The sequence below is a fragment of the Oncorhynchus masou genome, chromosome 31 (genome assembly GCF_036934945.1).
Source record: "Oncorhynchus masou masou isolate Uvic2021 chromosome 31, UVic_Omas_1.1, whole genome shotgun sequence".
Taxonomy (NCBI): domain Eukaryota; kingdom Metazoa; phylum Chordata; class Actinopteri; order Salmoniformes; family Salmonidae; genus Oncorhynchus; species Oncorhynchus masou.
Genome location: NC_088242.1, coordinates 20,264,382 through 20,292,226, shown reverse-complemented (window position 1 = coordinate 20,292,226; position 27,845 = coordinate 20,264,382). Strand labels below are relative to the sequence as shown.

Here is a 27,845-nt window from a genome sequence, read left to right as displayed (position 1 = left end):
TCAAGTCTATCTACACAAGTAAATTAATTAGATTAGAAAACAGATCGAGGCAATAACAGCAATTGAGGCTATTTGATTATGAGCTCTAATTGGGTCACAGTTCCTTAGATAATCATATTAATTATCTGTGTTTTCATAGCAAACACAATCACAGGCTTACAGACAAAATACAACAGGTTAACACAATGTAGCACAACACCAACTCAATTAGCCTATTACATTGGTCATCGAATGTGTCAAGTAGTGAATTTAACCCATTTTCTGTGTGAATTTGTATTTGTGTTGGGAATTTGAGGGCATTAGGTTGCACTGGCACATTGTTTTGAGTAATGTCTTCAGACATTGTCTGTCACTCAATACAGTGGGTACGTACGGGACATTGAGCTGAGCACTGTATTTGAGGTACGGGACATTGAGCTGAGCACTGTATTTGAGGACATCGGGGCATTACTGGTCTATAATGTCCTGTGTAGGGTAAAGAAAAGGCTCATTCGGAGGACCAACGTTACCCATGTGACCAAACTTTACCCCCTCGCTTATTGAAGGCCTGTCTGCAGAATCTTCTAGAATCAGTATAGAGAGCAGGAGATCAGTAGGTACAGTAGCTCAACGAACCCCTGTCCCCCTCCCCTCCCAGGTTGTGTGTTTAGTAAACCGACCTTCATCCCTCTCCCCCGGGGTCCCGGGGACCGACCCGCCTCTCCATAATTCAGGTTGGGATTAGGAAAGTGGGTGTTTGCATTTTAGCTGGAGGGGTGGTGCACTCCATAGCCAAGGTGCCACCTGTGCCAGTTGGGAGGATCCCCCCCCCCCCCCCCCCCCACACACACACATACACACACCCCTCGTGCTCCAAAGAGGGAAAGGGGATTAGGGAGAGAGGGCCTCTTGGCTGCAGTGTCTCCGTCACTCACCGACTACTGTGGCCCTCTGTGCTGAGTGTGAAGCCAGCCAGGCAGGCAGCCGGGGAGACAATGAGCTTGCTCTAGGGAGCCAGCGCCATCTAGTGAGCACTGCTAGTTTTACAGGGACTGACCAATAGGAGAGGGGAGGCGGGGAAGGGGAGGGGAGAGGCGCTGTGTGGGAGACAGAGAATGGGATTACATAGTCATTAGTCTCTCAGTCAGATCTAGCTAAAGGTCTAAGGATAGAGCTTCTTAAGATTTTGAATGTGGACATTTGTGACAGCTGCTTTGTTACACATGAGAAGATTTCTGTAATATAGCCTATTTCAATCAAAATCAGAAGTTGGACATAAGAGGAATGATCCATCATTGCTTGGTAATACATAGTAGGGCTGCACAATTAAACACTCAAATCTGAATCGCAATATTGACATGTGCAATATCTATATCACAAGAGATCCATCCATGCAATATTTTGAAACGCATCTCAGCCGCCTGTAATGTCAGTTTTTCTAGTTTACTCAGTTCCTCCTTCTCACCGTTAGAGTCACGTTAAAGATGCACTCCAGGATCTTAAGCACAAGAAATTCGTAACATATCACACAAAATGGATGATGTAGTGCACAATTGGATGATGTAGGACATTAAAACGGTTACCCATTTTGGCTCATGGACACCACTTTCAAAATGACTGGATGTAATTATACAAAAGTGTGAGAGTGCATCTAATAGTTGAAAGTCATCCTTACTCTCATCCTTTACTACCAGTTGAAAGTATCATCCTTACTCTCATCCTTTACTACCAGTTGAAAGTATCATCCTTACTCTCATCCTTTACTACCAGTTGAAAGTATCATCATTACTCTCATCCTTTACTACCAGTTGAAAGTCTCATTAAGTCTCACTAAAAAGTTTCACTAATCTAAACCTTTGTTCAGAAGTCAATAGCTATCCCCATTGCTCCTGTTGCGTATACAAACAATGTCATGAGAGTAATCATCCTTACTCTCACACTGTCCTACCAGCTGTACTATCTATCAGCCTGAAAGCCAGTATGTGTAATGCCAGTGTTGATCTGAGCTGTATTGCTGGGCTACAGTGACTGTTGTATCCGGCCGCCTGTGTATGTGTCTCTATACACGTATGTGTGGGTGAGTGTGTGGCTATGGTGGCCCATGATCTGACCTATCTATCCGCAGCACGCTGCACCAGCTGGGGGGGTAGAGAGGGGCACCAGGAGGGCGAGCTGTGTGCAGCTGGCGGGGCTGAAATCTCCCTGGGCCCCAGGGGACCACCAGGGTCCCCTGAGCGCCCCACTCAATCTGCCTGTGGCTGCTGGCCCCCAGAACCAGAGCCACCCTTTGTCTGCTGTTGGAGGAACCCACCACCACAGTACTACTCATCATGACAGTACTACTCATACATCTGGGCTGTTCTCGGAAATTAAATCGCTGTTGGAATCTTGTCATATGCCAGGAAGGGAGATCTTCTAGTGAAGTGAGAGCACTGATGTCATTGTGTCCCTAGTATAATAATATAATTATTTTCAACCTAAAATATTGTCATATAATTATAAATACAGTACAGTTTATACAGGTTTTATACACATTGTATAAATAGCCTCTAAATACCTATAACTTGTAAACTGTAAGCTAAATGATGTATAATTTGGTCATATATTTATTAGTGTCTCCATTCTCAGTTAAACAGTGTAAAAAGAAGATAACATGAGGTACTTTTGTGCTGTTGTCAGAGAGCTTCCTCTCCTGTCAGCTTGGCCAAATTGACAAAGTGGGTCCAGCCGCTCTCCCTCAGCAAGCTGCCATGGTACACAACCTACATGGTGAGGAGAAACAGCAGATCCAGGTACAGACAGATTTCTCTCTCTCTGTCCTCCCTCTCTTAATCTCTCTCTCCATCTCTCTCTCCTTCTATCCATCCCTCCCTCCGTCTGGCCAGGTCTGGTGCTGCCCATGTCTCTATGCTCATGTCAGTGCCTGGGCTGAGGGCTGGGTGCTGGGGGCTGGGTGCTGGGGACTGAGGGCTGGGGGCTGGGGGCTGAGGGCTGGGGGCTGGGGGCTGGGGGCTGAGGGCTGGGGGCTGGGGGCTGAGGGCTGGGGGCTGGGGGCTGAGGGCTGAGGGCTGAGGGCTGGGGGCTGAGGGCTGGGGGCTGGGGGCTGGGGGCTGAGGGCTGGGGGCTGAGGGCTGGGGGCTGGGGAACCGTTTGCCGGAGCGGCTGTCTCTGTCTCTGGCGGTGCCCAGACAAGCTGGTTGGAGGTTTGGAGCGCCCAGCCCTGTGTGCTGGAACGTGGCAGCCCGCTGGTCCCAGGGCTCCCGTCACAAGCCCATCTGCAAATCAGGCCCGGCTCCGGCCAAAGCATTAAATTAAATACTTGTTTGGGCTGATTAACAAATGGGCTGTGTTTTTTTTCTTCTTCTGAAAACTAAAAACCTGATTGCGTCAAATGAACAAGAAGATGGAGGTGTGGGTTCTTAGAATCTCAGGAGCTGTGACGGTGTTGGGCCACTGAAAGTTTTTTGGTGAAGAGCTCATCTGTCGGTGGAAGTGGCCCATCGAAGTCCATTCCCAGATTCATACAGCCACCTGCCTGTCTCAGTCCACTGACAAATGAACAATTAATCTGGTCTTGTAATTGAGTGGCATACAGTATGTTGCTTTAATTGTGCAATTGGATCTGTTGGAACAGTCTCTCTCAGAACTGATTCTGTGGGTGGCTGAGCTGAATTTTTATTTCAACTGTGCATCGTACTGCAAAAAAACAGTATTGTGTTGAATGCAGGACATTTTCTCAATCTGCCCAAAATATAACATGGAGTATCTGCCTACAGCAGCCCATTCAAGATGTTCAGAATTTGAGCTAGTAGAGTCATTATGACCAAGGCCAGCGTTGAGAGTTTGATGGAACACTATTGGATCAGTTGAGACTGAGAGTTGGAACTATATGTGGGTGTAACTGTCCATCCCCTTCTGTTCCACCTCTGGCTACCCCCTCTACATAGTCTGGTTCCCAGTTTGGGTTAACCCCCAGTCCAGGATATTGGACCATTTGCCTCACTGCAAACCCAGCACCACAGACTGAATATTGCATTGACCAAATACAGCTACACTCACACACTAAGTGCAATCTGGTGGGACACCTATTTGTAGCATTCATTAAAGACCACCCTGTCGGTCTTAACACTCTGTTACCTTCTGGCTTAAATCCAGTACATTTGATTAATTCAAAAGCTAGACATCTCCCTCTCAGTGACTTCATGCAATTAACTGTGTCACGCCCACTCTTCCGTCTGGTAGCAAATGTCTATACTTACATTTATGCCTTGTTTTGACCAGGAATAATTTATAGGCCTAATTTATTTATCTACCAAGTGTTAGTGGTGAGATCCTGTGACAGGCTGTGTGAGCGAGTCGGAGGAGAGACCTTGCTACCTATGGTGGCTCCTGTCCCCACGGCGTACTGCATTGCGTTCAGCTGCTCTCCTCCCCTCCTGTCCCCCCCCACAGACCCCAGCCTCACAGAGGCATACCGGCAAAGACCTCCGTCTCCTCAAATTAACATGAGCAGGTGTTTTTCTCTGATGTGTTAATTAAGAAAAGCTGCTGTCATTATGCTTTAAGTGGATGTTACAAATAGAACATGTTGTTTATTTTCTCTTCCCGGTGTAAAAAAAAAAGAAGTGATCAGAGCTGTCACAGAGGCGTGCATGTCAGCCATCGGGATGGTGGGCTAATTACCAGGAGTTAAAAAACACAAAGTGCATGTTTTAGGATTTTCACGTCTCGTCCATTATAGAGGATTTCAGTGTATCCATCCACACGAATGAGGCTGGAGCAGAAATGGCCTGATGCTGAAACTAAATGGAAATTAATATTGAACATAATGGTTATATTAGTATTATATGTGGAAGTGGAAGGACTTAAGAATGGTACTTTTTAGATCGTTGTTTGACTGTTGGTCTCATTGAAAATATCAATCTTCTTGCCTTCAGTCAAAATCTATTATAAAATGGAAAATATCAACAAGAAGAAATTAACAAGAAGAAGCACATTTGCATATGATTGTTTGCTACTTTTTAAAAACTGACTTGTATCTTGGCAGACAGCAGTGTAGTACCTTCCCTCAAATCAAATTCCAAACTTCTTCCATTAACAGTTACCATAGCTTCTAGTATGCACCTTACACAGTAGTTGTAATACTACAAAACAATACACTGAGTATACCAAACATTAGTAACACCTTCCTAATATTTAGTAGCAACCCTCCTTTTTGTCATCAGAACAGCCTCAATTCGTCATGCAAGGACACCTCAAGGTGTCAAAGCTTTCCACAGGGATGCTGGCCCATGTTGACCCCAATGCTTCCCACAGTTATGTCAAGTTGGCTGGATGTCCTTTGGGTGGTGGACCATTCTTGATACACACGGGAAACTGTTGAGTGTGAAAAATCCAGCAGCGTTGCAGTTCTTGACACAAACCGGTGTGCCTGGCACATACTACCATACCCCATTCAAAGGCACTTAAGTGTTTTGTCATGCTCATTCACCCCCTGAATAGCACACATACACAATCCATGTCTCAAGGCTTAACAATCCTTCTTTAACCTGTCTCCCCCTTCATCTACACTGATTTGAAGTGGATTTAACAAGTGACATCAATAAGGGATCATAGCATTCATCTGGATTCACCTTGTCAGTCTATGTCATGGAAAGTGCAGGGTGTTCTTAATGTTTTGTCCACTCCGTGTATGTTAAAAAAGCAGATGTGCTGCCTATGCTCTCCAGTATCCTGTTTTGAACCCGGTGCTGTGCGTATGATGTAGCGCTGTGAGCTGAGATGTTGACACCCTTGTAATCCTGCTGTTGGTTATTAGATGGAGCAGGCTGTTGCACCAGAAGTTTTGTTTGGTAATGCGGGATAACCAGCTGCTTAGCAGATGTTGTTTTTCAGCTGCTGCTGCCCGGGAGGGTTAAAGGTGTCCGCTCTGGCCCCCTGATGAAGATTTGACCTCCCTCTCTACAGGGCTAGCCTAAATCCCGGGGCAGGAGGTTAGGGGTCCCCCAGTCTAACCCAAAATGAGGCAGATGATCGTTGGGGAGTGATTTCAGCCCTGAGATCGTAAACATGTTTTTATCATTTTGATCATGTTAATCCCAAAACATATCAAAGCAATATGATGAGAGTCTAAAAGCTATTGGTGTGAATGGATATTGAAACACTAGCCACTTTAGAATGATACTGATTATAGGGGGAAGCTGTGTTACTGCACTTTAATGTAAAAACAATCATGTCTGCACTAAAAACAATTGCGCATAGAGCTCAAAGAGCCAAGAACTTTTAAACCTGTTCCATAAAACCATTTCAAAATGTAATAAGTAGTTTTAACTGCTTTATGAGTGCCTACCTTACTGTTTTTGAATCTATGGACTGGCAGGTGTCATACACTAACAAAGAAACTCTCTCTCTCTCTCTCTCTCTCATATTCTACAGGAGAATATATCAAGAACTGGAGACCACGCTACTTCCTGCTGAAAACGGACGGCTCGTTCATAGGTTACAAAGAGAAACCACAGGACGCAGACCTACCCTATCCCCTTAATAACTTCTCTGTTGCAAGTGAGTCATCCACTGTGCTGGCTTCTAGTACGTCAATTCATCTAAATCAATAATATGCCACAGTGATAAGTAGGCAATGAGGACTCTTTCCCAAGGGATACCTACAATTGAAGTCAGAGGTTTACATACACCTTAGCCAAATACATTTAAACTCAGTTTTTCACAATTCCTGACATTTAATCCTAGTAAAAATCCCCTGTTTTAGGTCAGTTAGGATCCTCACTTTATTTTAAGAATGTGAAATGTCAGAATAATAGTAGAGAGAATGATTTATTTCAGGTTTTATTTCTTTCATCACATTCCCAGTGGGTCAGACGTCTACATACACTCAATTAGTATTTGGTATCATTGCCTTTAAATTGTTTAACTTGGGTCAAATATTTCGGGTAGCCTTCCACAAGCTTCCCACAATAAGTTGGGTGAATTTTGGCCCATTCCTCCTGACAGAGCTGGTGTAACTGAGTCAGGTTTATAGGCCTCCTTGCTCGTACACACTTTTTCAGTTCTGCCCACAAATTTTCCATAGGATTGAGGTCAGGGCTTTGTGATGGCCACTCCAATACCTTGACTTTGTTGTCCTTAAGCCATTTTGCCACAACTTTGGAAGTATGCTTGGGGTCATTGTCCATTTGGAAGACCCATTTGCGACCAAACTTTAACTTCCTGACTGATGTCTTGAGATGTTACTTCAAAATATCCATATAATACTCCTACCTCATGATGCCATCTATTTTGTGAAGTGCACCAGTCCCAAAGCACCCCCACAACATGATGCTGCCACCCCCGTGCTTCATGGTTGGGATCATGTTCTTCGGGCTTGTAACCCTCCCCCTTTTTCTTCCAAACATAACAATGGTCATTATGGCCAAGCATTTCTATTTTCGTTTCGTCAGACCAGAGGATATTTCTCCAAAAAGTACGATCGTTGTCCCCGTGTGCAGTTGCAAACCGTAGTCTGGCTTTTTTAAAGTTGTTTCTTCCTTGCTGAGCGGCCTTTCATGTTATGTCGATATAGGACTTGTTTTACTGTGGATATAGATACTTTTGTACCTGTTTCCTCCAGCATCTTCACAAGGTCCTTTGCTGCTGTTCTGGGATTGATTTGCACTTTTTGTACCAAAGTACATTCAACTCTAGGAGACAGAACACGTCTCCTTCCTGAGCGGTATGGCGGCTGCGTGGTCCCATGGTGTTTATACTTGAGTACTATTGTTTGTACAGATGAACGTGGTACCTTCAGGCGTTTGGAAATTGCTCCCAAGGATGAACCAGACTTGTGGAGGCCTACAATTTTTTTTCTGAGGTCTTGGCTGATTTCTTTTGATTTTCCCATGATGTCAAGCAAAGAGGCACTGAGTTTGAAGGTAGACCTTGAAATACATCCACAGGTACGCCTCCAATTGACTCAAATGATGTCAATTAGCCTATCAGAAGCTTCTAAAGCCATGACATTGTTTTCTGGAATTTTCCAAGCCGTTTAAAGGCACAGTCATCTTAGTGTATGTAAATCTCTGACCCACTGGAATTGTGATACAGTGAATTATAAGTGAAATAATCTGTCTAAACAATTTTTGGGAAAATGACTTGTGTCATGCACAAATTAGATGTCCTAACTGACTTGCCAAAACTATAGTTTGTTAACAAGAAATGTGTGGAGTGGTTGAAAAACAAGTTTTAATGACTCCAACATAAGTGTATGTAAACTTCCGACTTCAACTGTATACTTAAAGGGGCAATTTGAGGTTGGTATATCAACTGGACTTTTAAATTAATGATATACATGTACACCCATTGATTCTTGAAGAGGATAAATTATAAATGACATCAAAACCCTAAATATAAGCTTGTTTTACTCCACCTCAAAGCCTCAAAACATGGTCAAAAGTATCATTTAGATCTCATGGATAGTTCATCCTTGCATCCATATCTTTCTCTCTGAATTTGAAAGTGGTTACATTTCTCCAGCCCCATCCCTCAGTTGTTTACCAAAACGACTAGACATACGCTGATAGCCACTAAGCTGGTGGAAACATTTGACTCCTTGGCACAGTTCCTACAACAAAGGCCACAGTAATTACATGGACATGAAACAACTACAACAGTTTCCTATTGTCCCAACACACAACAAAATTGACAATGGCCTCAGATTTCCTTATGATTGGCTGCTGGATAGTTTTTTTAGGGGAAAGAAAGGACAGTTTAAGGGGGTGGATCCATCCATCAATCCATCCGGCCTTGCTATGTTATAACTTAGACACATGGAGGGAGCTTTCTTTCTCACTCTCACTCTCTCTCTCTCCTCTCTCTCACTTTCTCCCTCTCCCCTCTCGCTTTCTCTCACTCCATCCGTCAGGAAGCTAGCGCGGCCAGGTTTTAATCTAAAGGCTGGGGGAGAGAGGGTGGCCATACATCCGGCCCCGGCTGGCTTGGCAGCACTACAGTATTGCCACATCTGTTGTCCAAAGCTGGGAGGCCAGGTGGTGCTGGGACGCTGGCTGCTGTAGTCAAATGGGCCAGTGAAATGGAATGGTGCAGCCCCGCCTGCCTGCCTGTCTGTCCGTCCCAAGCGTGGGGAGAGATACTGTCACAGACAGACAGACAGACAGACACAGAGACACAGAGACACAGAGACTGAGACACTCCCTGCCTGCCTACTTGCCTGTCTGACCAACAGGCTACAGTCTAATGTCAAACACTAAGTACATCTCAGATAACTCACCTAAATGACTAGGAAACAATGCTATGGTACCTGATGAATATTTTTCCTTCTCCAGAGCCCCATATTACTAATATATACCATTTGTTAATTGCATTTCAATATAGTTTGGAAAATGTAATTACATGAATACGTGGAGAGTTCAGATGAAGATATAATGTTATATAACAAGAATGCAAACTGATGAACGAATAGATACAGTAGTGTAGGTGGTGGCCCTATCCCACTAGGGACTTCAGAATAGGGAAATGAATCTGAATGCATATTACAGTAAACACTGTAATATAAATGCCTATTGATTGATGGCAGGACAGTTGCTGGAGCTCTCTCCTAGTATGTTTAGCTGAAGCAAAACAATCTCCTCTGTCTGTATTCCCCCTAAAATGACTATGTTGTGTCCAGCGCTACTACCTACTGGAACTCCGTCATGACCTTGTTTTCTCTGCGCTCAGTGGGAGACTCCATTTTATTAGCGGAGCAGGATGAAAGAGGTAGAGTGCGCCTGCGACCTTAGCCATGTCGTCATTAACCTTCCCGCCTATATTTAGGCCGTCCCGCCGTTTGGTGGCGGCAGAGATGAGGCCAGCTGAGGGAGGGAAGTCATTACCTACTGGCACGTACAGGCTCAACACTCTGTTTCAGCTGTCATCTGACTGAACATTGTCCCCAATAGCTGCTGTAGCGGTGACAGTGGAGCACACTGTAAAACTTTTCCACAGTTGGCTTGAAGCCCCATCTGGCTGTGTCTGTTCCTGGATGGAATGAGACAGCTTTAACTTGGTGCGAAGTGTTGTGTTTTCTGCAGTACAGTCCATCTACATTGAGTGTACAAAACATTAGGACAACACCTGCTCTTTCCAGGACTGACCAGGTGAATCCAGGTGAAAGCTATGATCCCTTATTGATGTCACCTGTTAAATCCACTTCAATCAGTGTAGATGAAGGGGAAGAGACAGGTTAAATAAGGATTTTTAAGCCTTGAGACAATTGAGACATGGATTGCATATGTGTATTTCAGAGGGTGAATGGAGAAGATAAAATATTGAAGTGCCTTTGAACGGGGTATGGTAGTAGGTGCCAGGCGCACCGGTTTGTGTCAAGAACTGCAACACTGCTGGGTTTTTCACGCTCAACAGTTTCCCGTGTGGTTCAAGGATGGTCCACCACCCAAAGGACATCCAGTCAACTTGACAACTGTGGGAAGCATTGGAGTCAACATGGGCCAGCATCCCTGTGGAACGCTTTCGACACCATGTAGAGTCCATGCTCTGACGAATTGAGGCTGTTCTGAGGGCAAAAGGGGGGTGGAACTCAATATTAGGAAGGTGTTCTTAATGTTTGGTTTACTCAGTGTATGTACATACTCAATAACAAAGCTAACCTACTCTTTCATCACAATTAACTAGTATCAACAGCAACTAGTGATTGGGGGAAAAAATGTTTACAGTTACATAACGCAATATTACTTTTGGATGATATTATATTGATATTTGACTCCAAGTATTGATTTGTAAATGTTTTTATTTTGTTTTAGTTTTATTAGCTACTGTAGGTAGCGTTAGCTAACAGTAATTGGCTGTACCTATGCCAAAACTCCTGTATTTCTCATCCTATAACTTGTTCCCCATCTTTAAAAATAAATAAATTGTGAGCCAACACATTATTTGCACTTTTATTTCTAAACTAATTTCCTCATGGCACTCTATTGTCCCTTTACAGCAGACACTATAGTGAGCAATATGTATGGAACATCAATTCGCAATAAGATCGCAGTATCAAATTGCTATACATTGAGAATTGTGAGAATCACAGTACATATCATATCGGCAAGTATCGTGATAATATCGTATCATGAAGTCCCTGGCAATTCCCAGCCCTATCAGCAACTGAAGCTCAGACACAAGATTTGACATCTAGTAAATCTGAATATTCACATACGCTTCTCTATCTGTCCTCTCTCTGTCTCAGAATGCCAACTGATGAAGACAGAACGACCAAAGCCCAACACATTCATCATCAGATGTCTACAATGGACCACCGTCATAGAGAGGACCTTCCATGTGGACACGCCAGAGGAAAGGTAGGCTCAGTCCTTAGTCTGCTTATCTATGACTGACTGCTTTTCCTCTACCCAGTACCCAGTATATCTATGAAAACAGTACGTCTTTGAAAACAGTACATCTATGAAAAGTCATAGTTTAGCTCTCAAGTCAGGAGGTCATATGAAACTGAGATAAATTGTTCACTAGTTCCATTTTAAATGATGGTTTACTATGATAATCGATAAGAGGGATGGTCAACTTTGATGGGAGTGGGGCCACAAAACAATCTGAACTCATCATGAGGGGCTGCAGTGGCTCGTGGGTCTGCGTAACCACATCCATACCTACACATGTAGCCAGAGTCGGCCTTAGCCTTTTGGGGGCCCTCCTGCCAACGGATAGAAGAAATTTAAGTTAATTACCTGCAATTCTACACATTTTGCCATTGGGTGGATAGAAATGTTTGCAGTTTTGAATATGATATCTGAGTGAGAATGACTAAGAAAATCAATGGGGTTCCCTGGTCCAAAATTTGACCATGATTACTACATGTTTAGATAGCTGGGTAGACTAACTTACCAATCTAAAAATGTTTAGCTGACATGGCTAATTGACTGACATAATAAGAGTAAAACTGCTGATGCACAACCATTTTTCGAAATTGCACCTTGTGTCTTCTACCTGAGAGCCCGACTGAGTTCCCTCCTCCCAAAAAGGAAATCGATCTGCGGGGGCGGGCCGCCAGGTGCCCATCACTGGCCTATAATATGACTATGAAATTACTTTATACTCAATGGTATTCCAGAGATAATGTTGTGTGCGACAAACATATTTGTCCTCAGTTTCAAATCCATTTGAAATTAGAGCAGTGTGTCATTTAACAAAGATGAATAGAAAACACAGATCATACATGCTCCGTTCCAGTAAAACCAACCAGGTGATCAGCAGAGGGGGTTGTGGAGGGTTTGTATGTAAGCTAGAAAAGAGACCTTTCAAGTATAGTAGCACTGGCATAAATTCTCCAGCTGTCCTTCTTCTAGGAAATGGAGATGTTTATCTCTCTCCAGAAAGAACAGTGTTTGCCCATAAGACTTAAGATAATAAGCTGTGCCGGTTCACAGTTGGCACACATACAGACTCTCTTCTGTCTCTGAGGAACAGGCAACTGCAGGCAGCGACCTGTGAGAGTGAGCTACGGAGCAGAGCTGGGTAGAGGAAGCAGCACTGGCAGATGTTATGGTCTTAAACTCTACTTTCTGCTGGTGAAGTGAAGAGAATTTGAGTTCGAGCTGTAGCCTCACTAGACAGGCCAGGGGGTCGAGGGGAAGTGCAGCCAGCGGTTAAGAGGAAAGGTTAAACGTATTTTCCAGTTCCTGTCTTAAACCTTACAGCCACTGTACTGTACTGTGTCTCTGGCTGGCTGGCAGCAGCATTTACTGTACTGTACCCGCCTGGCACGGGCCCAGCATCGGCAGGCCCACGAGTGAGGAGAGGGGAGGCACCAGCTGGCATGTCGCCCGACTGTAGTCAGGCCCATTATCTCTCATTAGCGAAAAAATCTCATTATACGTAAAAAAAAATAAAAATGGAGGGGGTAGGGAGAGATGGCTCGGCTCGCATTCATCTGCACGACCTTGAGAGGATTCCCGTTGCTTTTTATGTGTATACTGTGCCGTTTGATTGTTCAAATGGAACACAACTTTTCTTTGCCCTTGTTCGGAGTCACATCCGATATATTCAGAAACCTGAGTGAAGCTGGGAAAAGGTGTTCAGAAAGAGTCTTTTTGTGTTGGTATGGATTTGCATCTTGTTCAATCCCTCATTGTAACATATGTGCCTCTCAAAGTCCAAACAAAACATGGAACAAAAAACCCCACACTGATGCTACTTTGTGAGTCAAATGTTCTGTTTGTTTTATCACGTTACCACATGTGTTAGATGTCCTGTTTTACTTCTGGGGGGAAATGCCATTAACAATTGTGATTGTGTTTGTGTAAAGGAAGGAAGCGAAGTCTCCTCCCACGCAAACGGAAACTCTAGTTCAAACCCCTCCCTTCTGCTAATTTCACCTGTATTTATCATGGCCCGAAAGGACATTTTTGGTTTCATGAATTTTTACAATATAGCCAATTTTGACTGCGGATGTGGAATCTAGTGGAAACCATTTATCAACTGCACACGGGCTTGAAAATCACTACACGAGTTTAAGCATCGCCTTCTCCCCAATCCGGATTCGTCCAAATATCAATGATGAAAAACCAAAACCAGGAACTACTATTGCTGCCCGTAATCATATAATTCTACGTGAACCTTGACAGATTCTCACCGTTTCATTTGTCCACAAGAATCGGTCCATGAGAGATTAACGTACTGTAAATGAAAGTTTCCAAATGCTAACGATCCCCTCCTGTGGAATGTTGATGTAGCAGCAGTACAACCCAGAGGGAAGCACAAACCACACACGGATATATTCATCATCATTAAATACACACGTGCTCACAAATCCAAATGCATCACTCTTTTAATGCAACAGATGTTGTATTGCACAACAAATGAAAACCCAATGGGGGGTAAAGCCATTTGCAAACACGCAGTAGTTCCCATTGACATAAACTCATTTGTGAACATTTGTTTTCTTTTAAAGTGACTGATCATTGACGATTACATAGATGATTGCATAGATTAGCCTTTGTTGAAAGTTCCAGTTTTACCCCATTGTGAAGGTGTAATGAATAGATTGCACTGTCTAAAGATCATTCTTAACTTAGCAGAATGTCATTGATTATGCATAATGGTGTCACATTAGACGTCAAACAAGTAGCTACATTTCATTGTGAAATATCACTGTTACCATGCAGAAGTTTGTTCATGTGTCTGTGTTACAGCTGCTGTATGGTATGAGTTAAAATAGGCTATCCAGACTATTGTTATACTGTATATGCAACTTTACAGGTGTACATATCCTGACAGGGACATGTGGACAGGGCTAACCAGACTATAGACTGTTAAGACACTATACCTACAGTTGCGGTCAAATATATTAGTACCCTTGCAAGATTCATTATTTATTTTAAAATCAGTTGAAATTGAAAACACTTTTGGTGTTCACACGTGTATTTGTTTGATTTCCAACTTCACAGGACAAAAATATATATAAATAAATTCAAATTAACTTGGTTGGAGGCAAGTCATTTACTGTGTAATTTATCACATGTGGTAAGTTGCAGCTGCCTACTGGGTAAATATTGCCATTCAACCAGTTTCGAAAAGAAAAACAGAACATTCTGCTCCATCGCAAGCCATAGTAAAGTGCAAAGGTGCCAATATATTTGACCCCATCTGTAACTAGAGGTTTGTGTTCTGCTCTGTTTTGCAAACAGGGATGAGTGGACGGAGGCGATCCAGATAGTAGCAGACAAACTCCAAAGACAGGAGGAAGAGAGGATCCAATGCAGTCCCACGTCTCAGATGGACAACATCGGAGAGCTGGAGGAGATGGACACCTCTACCAGCCACCATAAACGGAAGGTAAGAGATACATCTGGACCACTGACTTTTTTTGTGATAATAATTGTCAGCAAACATGAATAGATACATACAAAATGAAGTTACATCCCAATCCCATCCCGCCCGAGGACCTAAGGGATGAAATGAAATAAACATACAAATTCTAAGCAACACGTTGTGAAGTATTTCAGTGGCAAGAAGCCATTGGTTCAACGTGTCTTCTTTAGCTCCACTGACTAAAGGATGACCACACCACAGGAGACAGATCCTGATTGACTGATACACAAACACTGATAGAATCATTTTGCGGAGCTGTTAAATTATGTGTTAAGTTTCCCATCAGTCCTCTAAAATCAGACACATTCTGCTTTCTACAACTATTATAACTGCACTGACTTGACCTACGGTTTCTTTCAGACAATGAATGACTTTGACTACTTAAAACTACTGGGAAAAGGCACATTTGGTAAAGTGATTCTAGTGAGAGAGAAGGCTAACGGGAAATATTATGCAATGAAGATTTTGAAGAAAGAAGTCATTATTGCAAAGGTACGTTTCACTCCATGTTAATTACTTCATCAAACTAAACCTAACTGGTAGCAAGTTGAATGACGCTCTATAAAGAAATGACTGTTATATTCATATGCTGCCCTGTCTCAGAAGCACTGTTCTATTTTCTACCTTATATCCCACAGGATGAAGTGGCACACACACTCACAGAGAGCAGAGTATTAAAAAACACCAGGCACCCTTTCCTAACTGTGAGTACGCATCCCTACACACACACACACACACACACACACACACACACACACACACACACACACACACACACACACACACACACTCACAGAGAGCAGAGTATTAAAAAACACCAGGCACCCTTTCCTAACTGTGAGTACGCATCCCTACACACACACACACTCACAGAGAGCAGAGTATTAAAAAACACCAGGCACCCTTTCCTAACTGTGAGTACGCATCCCTACACACACACACACACACACACACACACACACACACACACACACACACACACACACACACACACACACACACACACACACACACACACACACACACACACACACACACACACACACACACACAGAGAGCAGAGTATTAAAAAACACCAGGCACCCTTTCCTAACTGTGAGTACGCATCCCTACACACACACACACACACACACACACACACACACACACTCACAGAGAGCAGAGTATTAAAAAACACCAGGCACCCTTTCCTAACTGTGAGTACGCATCCCTACACACACACACACACACACACACACACACACACACACACACACACACACACACACACACACACACACACACACACACACACACACTCACAGAGAGCAGAGTATTAAAAAACACCAGGCACCCTTTCCTAACTGTGAGTACGCATCCCTACACACACACACATACACACATACACTAACAGAGTATTAAAAAACACCAGGCACCCTTTCCTAACTGTGAGTACGCATCCCTACACACACACACTCACACAAAGGCATGCATGCACGCACGCTCACATACAATAGACAAAAGCAGTTAGCAGCACATTGAGCCTATATGTACCTGAACCCCCAGAGACTCATTATAATGCAGTGGATAAACTGTTAGAAATGAACAGCCCGAGTCTAGCTTTACATCTGTCGACAAGACACCACTGAGAGGTCATTTCAGTGATACTCCAGATGCTGTTGTTCGCTGCAAAACACACACAAGCAAAAACACACACACACACACACATGCAGCAAAACAATTAAGGTTCATATGACATCACGGTAACGTTCCACCTTGTTTCACTTCTCTCACATCTGCAATCAAGGCTTAAGAGAGTCAAAGAGCAACTGTTATTTTGTTTAATGTGTACTCCCTGGATAGAAAACGTACTTCTCTCTGAATAACAACAAGAATATACATATGTGCTAGGTGTGAAAACCATCCTCAGGTTGTGGAGCTGATGGTTGTGTTTCTGTTCCTCCTGTTTCAGTCTTTGAAGTATTCCTTCCAGACTAAAGACCGCCTGTGCTTTGTAATGGAATATGTGAATGGAGGAGAGGTAAGCCCTGACTAGTATCTGTGTCTCTCTCTCTCTGTCTGTCTGTGGCTCTCTCTCTCTGTCTGTCTGTGGCTCTCTCTCTCTGTCTGTCTGTGGCTCTGTCTCTCTCTCGCTCTGTCTCTCTCTCTCAAAAGTTACCCATACACTCACACACAGAGGAGTACAGCACACGGTCAGTCCTGTGTAGGTCCTGTCTGTGGAATGTAAGATTCATGTTGTACTTTTGAGTTTGCTGGATCATTCTATACTGAAATAATTCAGATTGACCAATGAGCATTGTATGAATGTATCATGGTCTAATACATTCCTTCTGTCGCTTCCACAGTATTTCTCTCTGGCAAAGTTGGATATTTTCTGCTTCCAGAAAACTGGTCTCCACCTGTCACCATTCCAAACCTTTTCCCAATTTATGTCCATTTGAACACACCTATGGGTGATATTACTGAAATGACATTCTGAAATGATTTTTGATTCGCAAAAATTTCGATTTACGGCATTTTTAATCGGGATGCTTTGCAATCTTGCGTTCATTCCCTCAGTCTAAACATCACCTGCTCCCTCCATCAGTCCAGCCAGCTCCAACCCAGAACCCCCTCACCTTAGTGGGCCGATCTGTCTACCTGCCTCCCTCCCTCATCTTTACAAACCTGCCTGCCGCATTCACAGCTGCCAGTGCTCTGATGAAGGCCCACCTGTCCTCACCCATAGCCCCCCCTCTACCCCACATATCCCCTCTCCTCCCCACCTGTCAGGCTGGTCAGGCTGATCAGGCAGGCCGTTAGCACCGCCCCAGCGGCCATATGCAAACCTCCCTCAACAATTAATGGAAGATGTGCCGCCCCGTGTCCTCCTGGGTAATTTGTACAAGAGGAGCTCGGGCAGGGAGACAGGAGGGGGAGAGGGATGGCAGAGAAATTACAGAGAGCCTTGACATCTGACAGAGAGAGAGAGAGAATGGAGGAGAGGGTATTCCCATACTCACTCTTTCAAAAATGAAAAGATGATTGCAGAAAAGGGCGCCGGCCTCTTTAATGGGATGTTAGCCCATGAGCGGCGCCGATTGCCTTTAACAAGATTGGTGTATTGATTAAAAGGCTGATTTAACAGGCCGCACCGGCTACCCGGTGGTGAGATGGGGATGATGCGCCAGCTGCTGTCTAAGTTCGCCGGGCGTCCTCCAAGGGCCCCACCATCCATCATCTCAATATGGCGATGGGAGGCAGTTTATGTTGTGTTAATTTCCTCCAATAAATCAGTAATTATTGCAATCCTGTCCCTGCTGTTTATCCTGCAGCTGTTTTTCCATTTGTCGAGAGAGCGGGTGTTCTCTGAGGACCGCACGCGTTTCTACGGTGCCGAAATAGTCTCCGCTCTGGACTACCTGCACTCCGCCAAGATTGTGTACCGGGATCTCAAGGTAAACAAAAAAAGCGGGAAAGTAATCAGATATTTGGGAAGTTGTTGTTTCCCTCACCTACTGTGGCCCATTATCCTGTGCGAGTGGCATGGGATGTGGGGAATGTATTAAAAGCTCCAGAGTTTTCAGTTTTGGGAGAGAGGGGCTTTTTGAAAAACATCAAAATTCTCTCGGGTGTGTGAAAGATGACACAGCGTTTCGCTTACAGCCTTGGCCCAAGCCTGCCTGAAAGGAGCCAAGAAACATGAAAAAAGAAGCGTTTGCCATTAAAATTAAAAGGTTGAACGGCTTGACTAGCTTCAGGTTTCTTTCCCTTCATCTGCTAGGAACTGTGAACAAGAAGGAGACTCGTTTACTTTCCTCCTTGTTATTAACGTGACTCTGGTCAGACCATTCAACTTCCCTCACAATGTAAAGTGAAGTGTCTCCACAACACATTTTACTGGCTGAGACATGAGTAGAGGCAGAGGCAGACAGTACATTTTCTTGTGTACTTGAAATGATCAAATAAACTTAGGGGACATAGAGAGGAATCACAGACTGCCTTCTCTTGTGCAGCTCAGCAGTACAGTATGTGTTGTCAGAGTCGTTGAGTTTGCTGTACATCCCTGGGCTTTTATAAGCCTGTTTTTCTAACTGTGTTGCACTGCAGTGCTTGTCTGTCCTTGTGGCATTGTTCTGCCTACACACTGGCTTGGCCTTCAGTGCTTTCAAAGTTGTTTCCTGTTCCCCTGCAGCTGGAGAACCTAATGCTAGACAAAGATGGACACGTCAAAATCACAGACTTCGGGCTCTGCAAGGAAGGAATCACAGATGCTGCTACAATGAAGACTTTCTGTGGAACGCCGGAGTACCTAGCTCCAGAGGTACAGTACTGTCCCTTCTAAACCCACATTCCCTGTCTGGTATATTCACCCCTTCAAACCCCTGACATACAGTACAAAACTCACCCGAGCTTTAGAACTCAATTGTATCAGGTCTACATCCTTATTATAGTTGTGTACCCCAGTTCACTTTGATTTAGAACTAAACATCGTAAACCCACTACAATAACCAGTCTATTGAGATACTGTAGCCTATTTATGGCCAAGACTTTAAGATTCATCTGCCAAATAATGCTTGCAGCTATGGCAGCAGGTTTACATCATCCTCATGGCAAAGTCCCATAGCTAATGACGCCATTGGGACTCACACTGCCTCTCACAGTGAGCATAATGTAAACCCCCTCACATGCTCTATAGGAGACACTGTCCCTGGCGCCAGGCTGACAAACAAGTGGATGTGTGAAGTTGTAAGATTGAAATTGAGGAATCTAGTTATATCAAACACCGTTCTGCTGTGATTTCTCATTGGCCAATTTGTTTGATCTTCTCTCTTTATTTAAAGCTAGAATGTTTAGTTGTTACATCCATTTTTGGACTTATAAATGAATAATGTATGCTCTTTGATTCTTGAACAATATAACTTATAAATGGCTCATGAACTTAGTTGAATTGTCAAACCCCATCAGAACCCAAAATATAAACTGGTTTTACTCCAATGTTTGTAAACAATGTAAATGTAAACAAACACTGTATATCCTCGTAACCTCAAGGAGGCTACTTGCATCCATAGCTCTGTGTATGAATTTTAGAATGGTTACATCTTCCCTGACGCATCTCTCAGCTTTTCACCAAAACGGAGGCGGGGTACTGCAGATTCTAGCTTTAAGTAGTCACTTTAATGTTCAATAATGAACTGCTAAATTCTGGTCATTAACAACAGTAAAGTAGATGTACAATATTTTACAACTCAATAACAAGTATTTGGTGTCCTTTCTGAATGACAAAAAAAAAACATTTAAAAACTTACCACATTGCAAACCAGTATAGTATATTTTTTCTTTAACCAATGCTTAAACATGACCAACGTTATGGTGTCAGGTTTTTACTACAATGCATATTTATGAAGTGCAGAGGAGTGAGGACTGTGGGTCGGGTGGGGGAAGAAAGGCATGGGATAGAGAGGGGGCATAGATCCCACTTAAAAAAGTATGGAGGACAATTTGGCGCTGGATTTTGTTTTGCTAAGGCCCTCCGCTGTGCCAGGAGATGATTTGAGTGTTGGTTATTTTTCACAAGAGTATGTGATTGCACAAAAAAGTACATGCTAAATAGAGGCAGATGGTGGCAGATGGGGGAGGTTGGAAGAAGGTGGCTGGGAAACCTGGAAATCTATATCGCCGCACTGGTGTAAAAATAACAGAACACACTCAGCGCCAAGTTCCAGAGATGCAAAGTAGCTGGGATTTAAAAGAGGGAAGTTAAAATATTCCAATGCTTTGGGGTTATAAAAATTACATTTAGATAGTTTTTCTTTGAATTTATGTGTAAAATATATTTGATTTGCCTTGTTTAGAAAGGGCAAATGAGAATACCAAAAATATTTTTTCTTAATACATTTTGTACAAATACTCTCCTAGTTTTGGTTACTTTAGCCTTATTGAAATAACTCAGTGACATCTTTCTCATTTTGATAAAAATGTGCAGGTTAAATACTTTTGGGAAGATATAACCAAATGATTTGGTAACTCAGTAAAAATATTACATTGTTTATACTGTAGTGTTTCAATGCACCATGTGTATATGTACATTTAGCCTATTATGTTTCTTTATGTGTGTGTGTACACAAGCTAGGGCAGGCTGGGCGGGCGGAGCTGTGTGTTTGTTCCCTGTGCCCCGCTGGGTAACTGGGCTGGTGGAGCCAAAGGCTCTCTCTCTCTCTGTCCCTGCCCAGCCAAGCCTGCCAAGGGCCCCAGTCAGTCCTGGGAGCAGCAGCCCCGCCACATGGCCGTCCGAACGGGGCCTGTTCCTCCCCTCCAGGCTTGCCTCTCTGCCTGTGGCTCTGGAACAGGGGGGACCCCAACTGGCTCTGTGTGTATTAATCGCATCCCTGCCTGCACCCGAGCTGCTCCTGCTACAGTCCCAGGACAAACTCCCAGTCCCAGCTCTCCCTGCACACACACATGCATATGCACAGACACAGACACACACACACACACACTCTACAACACACACACATACCTCTGGCCCTAGGTGATGAAATGGCATTAAACATGTAACTATTTTTTTCTCCTAACTTTTGGTTTGATGAGGGGGGAAGGATAGTCCATCTGCTGTGCATTCCTCCTCAGGTTTTTACTTGGTAATCCAGTGTTATCCCTCCAGCATTATGTTCAAACCCATATGAATAGTTCATCTTTGACTGTACCACTGTTTCTCTCAGTGATGCTGATTTCCATCCAGCCGGTTGCCCGTCTTGATAAGCTCAATACGTGTTATTTCCAGCAATTTGCTTCCAGTGTTATTTAGTTTGATAATTCTCAGCTTTTTGGGATTACATGTAGTGTACAAACACAGTAACTTGTTTCAGTCATTTAAAGTTCAGTCTAACTGAATTCTTAGTGATTAGGGCCTGTATTCATAAAGCGTCTTGAGTAGGAGTGCTGATCTAGGATCAGGTCCTCCTTGTCTTCTTCAAATGGCAAAACGTATCCTTGATCAGCACTCCTACTCTGAGATGCTTTACGAATACGGGCCCAGAAATTCAGAATGTTTTTTTGGAGGTTTTCATGATGTCTTGGTTTATATTTTCTGGTTAGGACTACTCTTTAAGACAGCGGAGGAGGATCATTGCGTTGACACGTCCAGGTTCTACTTCCCATGAAGATTAGAGACAAGACATTATTATTCTAGAGATTCAGAGCATATGCTTAACTGGCCTCTCTCCAGCGCCACTTGTCGTTAGGTAGTCATATTAATTAGGCCTTTCCTCGGCAACGGTCTGAAAGGGAGCCTGTACTCCCTCCATCTCTCTTCCTCCCTCGCTTTTTCAACAAGGTGAACGGCAGCACACCTGAGACGATGTAAGAGAAGGGGAAGGAGAAGAGCAGGTTGATTGTGTATTAGGACAGCAGCCCAGATAGAAGGCTTTGATTCAGCCGTGGATCCTCTGGCTCCATGCTTCACGTAGCCAGGTATCCACCTCTCTTTCTCTGGTGGGGCTGCCCTTGAACCAGCGGGTCACATCATGATGGCGAGGCCCTCTATGTCCATCCAGGAGCGTTTCCTGTCTGCCCGTGCCAGGTAGGGCCTCCAGCGCCAGCCACTTGGCTTGGCCAACAGGGGCATCTGTGACACGCAGCAGCAGCAGAGTGACAGCCATCGCAGTCTATGTAGTGATGCCACTGCATGATGCTGTTGGGTTTTCATGTCACAGGAACACCGTACCGTGGAATAGGGCTTTGTGTTAGTCATAGTAAACCAGCTGGACCTGGAAACAGAAACTCGCAGGGTCAAATGTCCACCAGGTCGTTTGTTAACCAACTTTGCGTCAAAAGTCGGTTGTATCTAAAACGCTTGGCGAAATAACAAAGTTGATGTGCTTCCTGTGTGTGTTGTTGGCAGGGGTGATTGGACCAGTTTGCAGCAGTTTGTTCCTCTGAACTGCAATGTTGAATAGAGGAGTTAGTGCCTGTCTCATAGGGATACCATACAGTTCATATTAAAAATATGTTCTTATTCCATGATCTGTGTGTCTGTCCAGGTGCTGGAGGACAATGACTACGGCCGGGCGGTGGACTGGTGGGGTCTGGGCGTGGTCATGTATGAGATGATGTGCGGTCGGCTGCCTTTCTACAACCAGGACCACGAGAAGCTGTTTGAGCTCATCCTCATGGAGGACATCAAGTTCCCCCGCACGCTGTCGTCAGACGCCAAGTCACTGCTGTCAGGACTACTCATAAAGGACCCCAACAAAAGGTATAGGCCAGCTATACTGTACACACCCTGGACAGCCATACACACCCTGGACAGCCAGACTCCAAGCAGCACTGCTCACCATACAATAATGCCCCATTGTGACTATACACTAGTGCTATTTAAACTAACTATCAGTTTGAGGTCAATTCAATTTTACACTCAGTTAACCCCAACCCTGCTAACTTTAAAAAGCTTCAAGTCAATAATATCTATTAATCAAATTCAAAGTACTGTAACACTGTCTTGGTGGCAGACAAACCTTTGTATAATTTGTGACGTTCTTACTTTTCACAGACTTGGAGGAGGTCCAGATGATGCTAAAGAAATCATGGGACATAGTTTCTTTACTGGAATCGAGTGGCAAGATGTTTATGATAAGAAGGTAATGCCTGTAATACCAGTTCTATAATACAGTGGGGCAATTGTGCAAGTTCTCCCACCAATTGTGCAAGTTCTCCCACTTAAAAAGATGAGAGAGGCCTGTAATTTTCATCATCGGTCCACTTCAACTGTGACAGACAAAATGAGAAGAAAAAAATCCAGAAAATCACATTGTAGGATTTTTAATGAATTTATTTGCAAATTATGGTGGAAAATAAGTATTTGGTCAATAACAAAAGTTTATCTCAATACTTTGTTATATACCCTTTGTTGGCAATGACAGAGGTCAAACGTTTTCTGTACGTCTTCACAAGGTTTTCACACACTGTTGCTGGTATTTTGGCCCATTCCTCCATGCAGATCTCCTCTAGAGCAGTGATGTTTTGGGGCTGTTGCTGGGCAACACAGACTTTCAACTCCCTCCAAAGATTTTCTATGGGGTTGAGATCTGGAGACTGGCTCGGCCACTCCAGGACCTTGAAATGCTTCTTACGAAGCCACTCCTTCGTTGCCCGGGCGGTGTGTTTGGGATCATTGTCATGCTGAAAGACCCAGCCACGTTTCATCTTCAATGCCCTTGCTGATGGAAGGAGGTTTTCACTCAAAATCTAACGATACATGGCCCCATTCATTCTTTCCTTTACACGGATCAGTCGTCCTGGTCCCTTTGCAGAAAAACAGCCCCAAAGCATGATGTTTCCACCCCCATGCTTCACAGTAGGTATGGTGTTCTTTGGATGCAACTCAGCATTCTTTGTCCTCCAAACGAGTTGAGTTTTTACCAAAATGTTATATTTTGGTTTCTTCTGACCATATGACATTCTCCCAATCTTCTTCTGGATCATCCAAATGCTCTCTAACAAACTTCAGACGGGCCTGGACTTGTACTGGCTTAAGCAGGGGGACACGTCTGGCACTGCAGGATTTGAGTCCCTGGCGGAGTAGTGTGTCACTGATGGTAGGCTTTGTTACTTTGGTCCCAGCTCTCTGCAGGTCATTCACTAGGTCCCCCCGTGTGGTTTTGGGATTTTTGCTCACCTTTGTGATCATTTTGACCCCACGGGGTGAGATCTTGCGTGGAGCCCCAGATCGAGGGAGATTATCAGTGGTCTTGTATGTCTTCCATTTCCTAATAATTGCTCCCACAGTTGATTTTTTTCAAACCAAGCTGCTTACCTATTGCAGATTCAGTCTTCCCAGTCTGGTGCAGGTCTACAATTTTGTTTCTGGTGTCCTTTGACAGCTCTTTGGTCTTGGCCATAGTGGAGTTTGGAGTGTGACTGTGTGACTGTTTGAGGTTGTGGACAGGTGTCTTTTATACTGATAACAAGTTCAAACAGGTGCCATTAATACAGGTAACGAGTGGAGGACAGAAGAGCCTCTTAAAGAAGAAGTTACAGGTCTGTGAGAGCCAGAAATCTTGCTTGTTTGTAGGTGACCAAATACTTATTTTCCACCATAATTTGCAAATAAATTCATAAAAAAATCCTACAATGTGATTTTCTGGATTTTTTGTCTGTCATAGTTGAAGTGTACCTATGATGAAAATTACAGGACTCTCACGTCTTTTTAAGTGGGAGAACTTGCACAATTGGTGGCTGGCTAAATACTTTTTTGCCCCACTGTATGTACACATTCATATTGTAGAATCATGTTGAGAGTCCTACTCTTTCCTCCCCTCACCAGTATGCATTCCTGATCATAGTTTGCTAACTCACTGTCTAGATAGAGGAAAGTTATCCTTGTTCTGTCAGTGCTTTACCATCACAGACACAGTGCACACCTAAGATGATGCAACCCTGGTAGCAGAGGGAGGTGAAATGCATTGTGGGAGGTGTAAACTCGTTGCCTGTGTGCTGCAACACCTCTGTGACACAAGTGCTGTGTGTTTCCCTCCCCTCCTACCTAGCTGATACCGCCCTTCAAACCTCAGGTGTCGTCAGAGACAGATACCAGGTATTTTGACGAAGAATTCACGGCACAGACAATTACAATAACTCCCCCTGAAAAATGTGAGTGAAACTTTTTCTTATTCTTTTTTTACTAATGTTTAAAAGGTGAGACACTGTCACTTGACACTTTACTCAGGCTATGTTAGATGTGCAAGTGGTATAACAGTGTCGTTCCATATGTTAGACGATCATGTCTTATTTTGGGTCTAGATTGTATCAGGGCCACGCTAGCCGACAGCCGCATAGCAGTTGTTTTAGCAGTGTTGGAGGTGGAACTGCTGCGTTAAGGCTGTCAAATTCACAAGCGGCTCCTGGAATTCGACCTAAAATTAAACTTCAATCAGTATAGATGAACGGGAGGAGACATGTCAAATAAGGATTTTTGGCCTTGAAACAATTGAGACATAGATTGTGTGCCAATCAGAGGGTGAATGGACAAGACAAAACATTTATTCTGCATTCGGAAAGTATTTAGATCCCTCGTCTTTTTCCACATTTTGTTACATTACAGCCTTATACTAAAATTGATTAAATAAAATCAATCTACACACAATACCCCATAATGACCAATCAAAAACAGTTTTTTAGAAATGTTTGCAAATGTAAACATACAGTTGAAGTCGGATGTTTACAGACACTTAGGTTGGAGTAATTAAAACTTGTTTTTCAACCACTCCACAAATTTCTTGTTAACAAACTATAGTTTTGGCAAGTTGGTTAGGACATCTACTTTGTGCATGACCAGTCATTTTCCAACAATTGTTTACAGATTATTTCACTTATTCACTGTATCACAATTCCAGTGGGTCAGAAGTTTACATACACTAAGTTGACTTTGCCTTTAAACAGCTTGGAAAATACCAGAAAATGATGTCATGGCTTTGGAAGCTTCTGATAGGCTAATTGATATAATTTGAGTCAATTGGAAGTGAACCTGTGGATGTATTTCAAGGCCTACCTTCAAACTCAGTGCCTCTTTGCTTGACATCATGGGAAAATCAAAAGAAATCAGTCCTCAGAAAAAAATGGTAGACCTCCTCCACAAGTCTGGTTCATCCATTTTATTTCACCTTTATTTCACCTTTATTTAACCAGGTAGGCTAGTTGAGAACAAGTTCTCATTTACAACTGCGACCTGGCCAAGATAAAGCAAAGCAGTGCGACACAAACAACAACACAGAGTTGCACATGGAATAAGCAAACATACAGTCAATAATACAATATAAAAAGTCTACAGTGCCTTGCGAAAGTATTCGGCCCCCTTGAACTTTGCGACCTTTTGCCACATTTCAGGCTTCAAACATAAAGATATAAAACTGTATTTTTTTGTGAAGAATCAACAACAAGTGGGACACAATCATGAAGTGGAACGACATTTATTGGATATTTCAAACTTTTTTAACAAATCAAAAACTGAAAAATTGGGCGTGCAAAATTATTCAGCCCCCTTAAGTTAATACTTTGTAGTGCCACCTTTTGCTGCGATTACAGCTGTAAGTCGCTTGGGGTATGTCTCTATCAGTTTTGCACATCGAGAGACTGAATTTTTTTCCCATTCCTCCTTGCAAAACAGCTCGAGCTCAGTGAGGTTGGATGGAGAGCATTTGTGAACAGCAGTTTTCAGTTCTTTCCACAGATTCTCGATTGGATTCAGGTCTGGACTTTGATTTGGCCATTCTAACACCTGGATATGTTTATTTTTGAACCATTCCATTGTAGATTTTGCTTTATGTTTTGGATCTTTGTCTTGTTGGAAGACAAATCTCCGTCCCAGTCTCAGGTCTTTTGCAGACTCCATCAGGTTTTCTTCCAGAATGATCCTGTATTTGGCTCCATCCATCTTCCCATCAATTTTAACCATCTTCCCTGTCCCTGCTGAAGAAAAGCAGGCCCAAACCATGATGCTGCCCCCACCATGTTTGACAGTGGGTATGGTGTGTTCAGGGTGATGAGCTGTGTTGCTTTTACGCCAAACATAACGTTTTGCATTGTTGCCAAAAAGTTCAATTTTGGTTTCATCTGACCAGAGCACCTTCTTCCACATGTTTGGTGTGTCTCCCAGGTGGCTTGTGGCAAACTTTAAACGACACTTTTTATGGATATCTTTAAGAAATGGCTTTCTTCTTGCCACTCTTCCATAAAGGCCAGATTTGTGCAATATACGACTTATTGTTGTCCTATGGACAGAGTCTCCCACCTCAGCTGTAGATCTCTGCAGTTCATCCAGAGTGATCATGGGCCTCTTGGCTGCATCTCTGATCAGTATTCTCCTTGTATGAGCTGAAAATTTAGAGGGACTGCCAGGTCTTGGTAGATTTGCAGTGGTCTGATACTCCTTCCATTTCAATATTATCGCTTGCACAGTGCTCCTTGGGATGTTTAAAGCTTGGGAAATCTTTTAACTTTAAACTTCT

General features: G+C 43.5%; 1 protein-coding gene across 1 annotated transcript in view; it reads left to right on the top strand.

Annotated features, from left to right (window-relative positions):
- akt3a (v-akt murine thymoma viral oncogene homolog 3a) overlaps positions 1–27,845 on the top strand; it is a 133,780-nt gene that overhangs the window by 97,981 nt on the left and 7,954 nt on the right. The window contains exons 3-13 of the mRNA XM_064950288.1: positions 6,415–6,540; positions 11,225–11,336; positions 14,679–14,826; positions 15,223–15,354; positions 15,501–15,566; positions 16,814–16,882; positions 18,177–18,299; positions 19,037–19,165; positions 22,884–23,098; positions 23,393–23,480; positions 25,389–25,491. Of these exons, the coding sequence (XP_064806360.1) occupies positions 6,415–6,540; positions 11,225–11,336; positions 14,679–14,826; positions 15,223–15,354; positions 15,501–15,566; positions 16,814–16,882; positions 18,177–18,299; positions 19,037–19,165; positions 22,884–23,098; positions 23,393–23,480; positions 25,389–25,491 (1,311 nt within the window). The remainder of the gene's footprint in view (positions 1–6,414; positions 6,541–11,224; positions 11,337–14,678; positions 14,827–15,222; positions 15,355–15,500; positions 15,567–16,813; positions 16,883–18,176; positions 18,300–19,036; positions 19,166–22,883; positions 23,099–23,392; positions 23,481–25,388; positions 25,492–27,845) is intronic.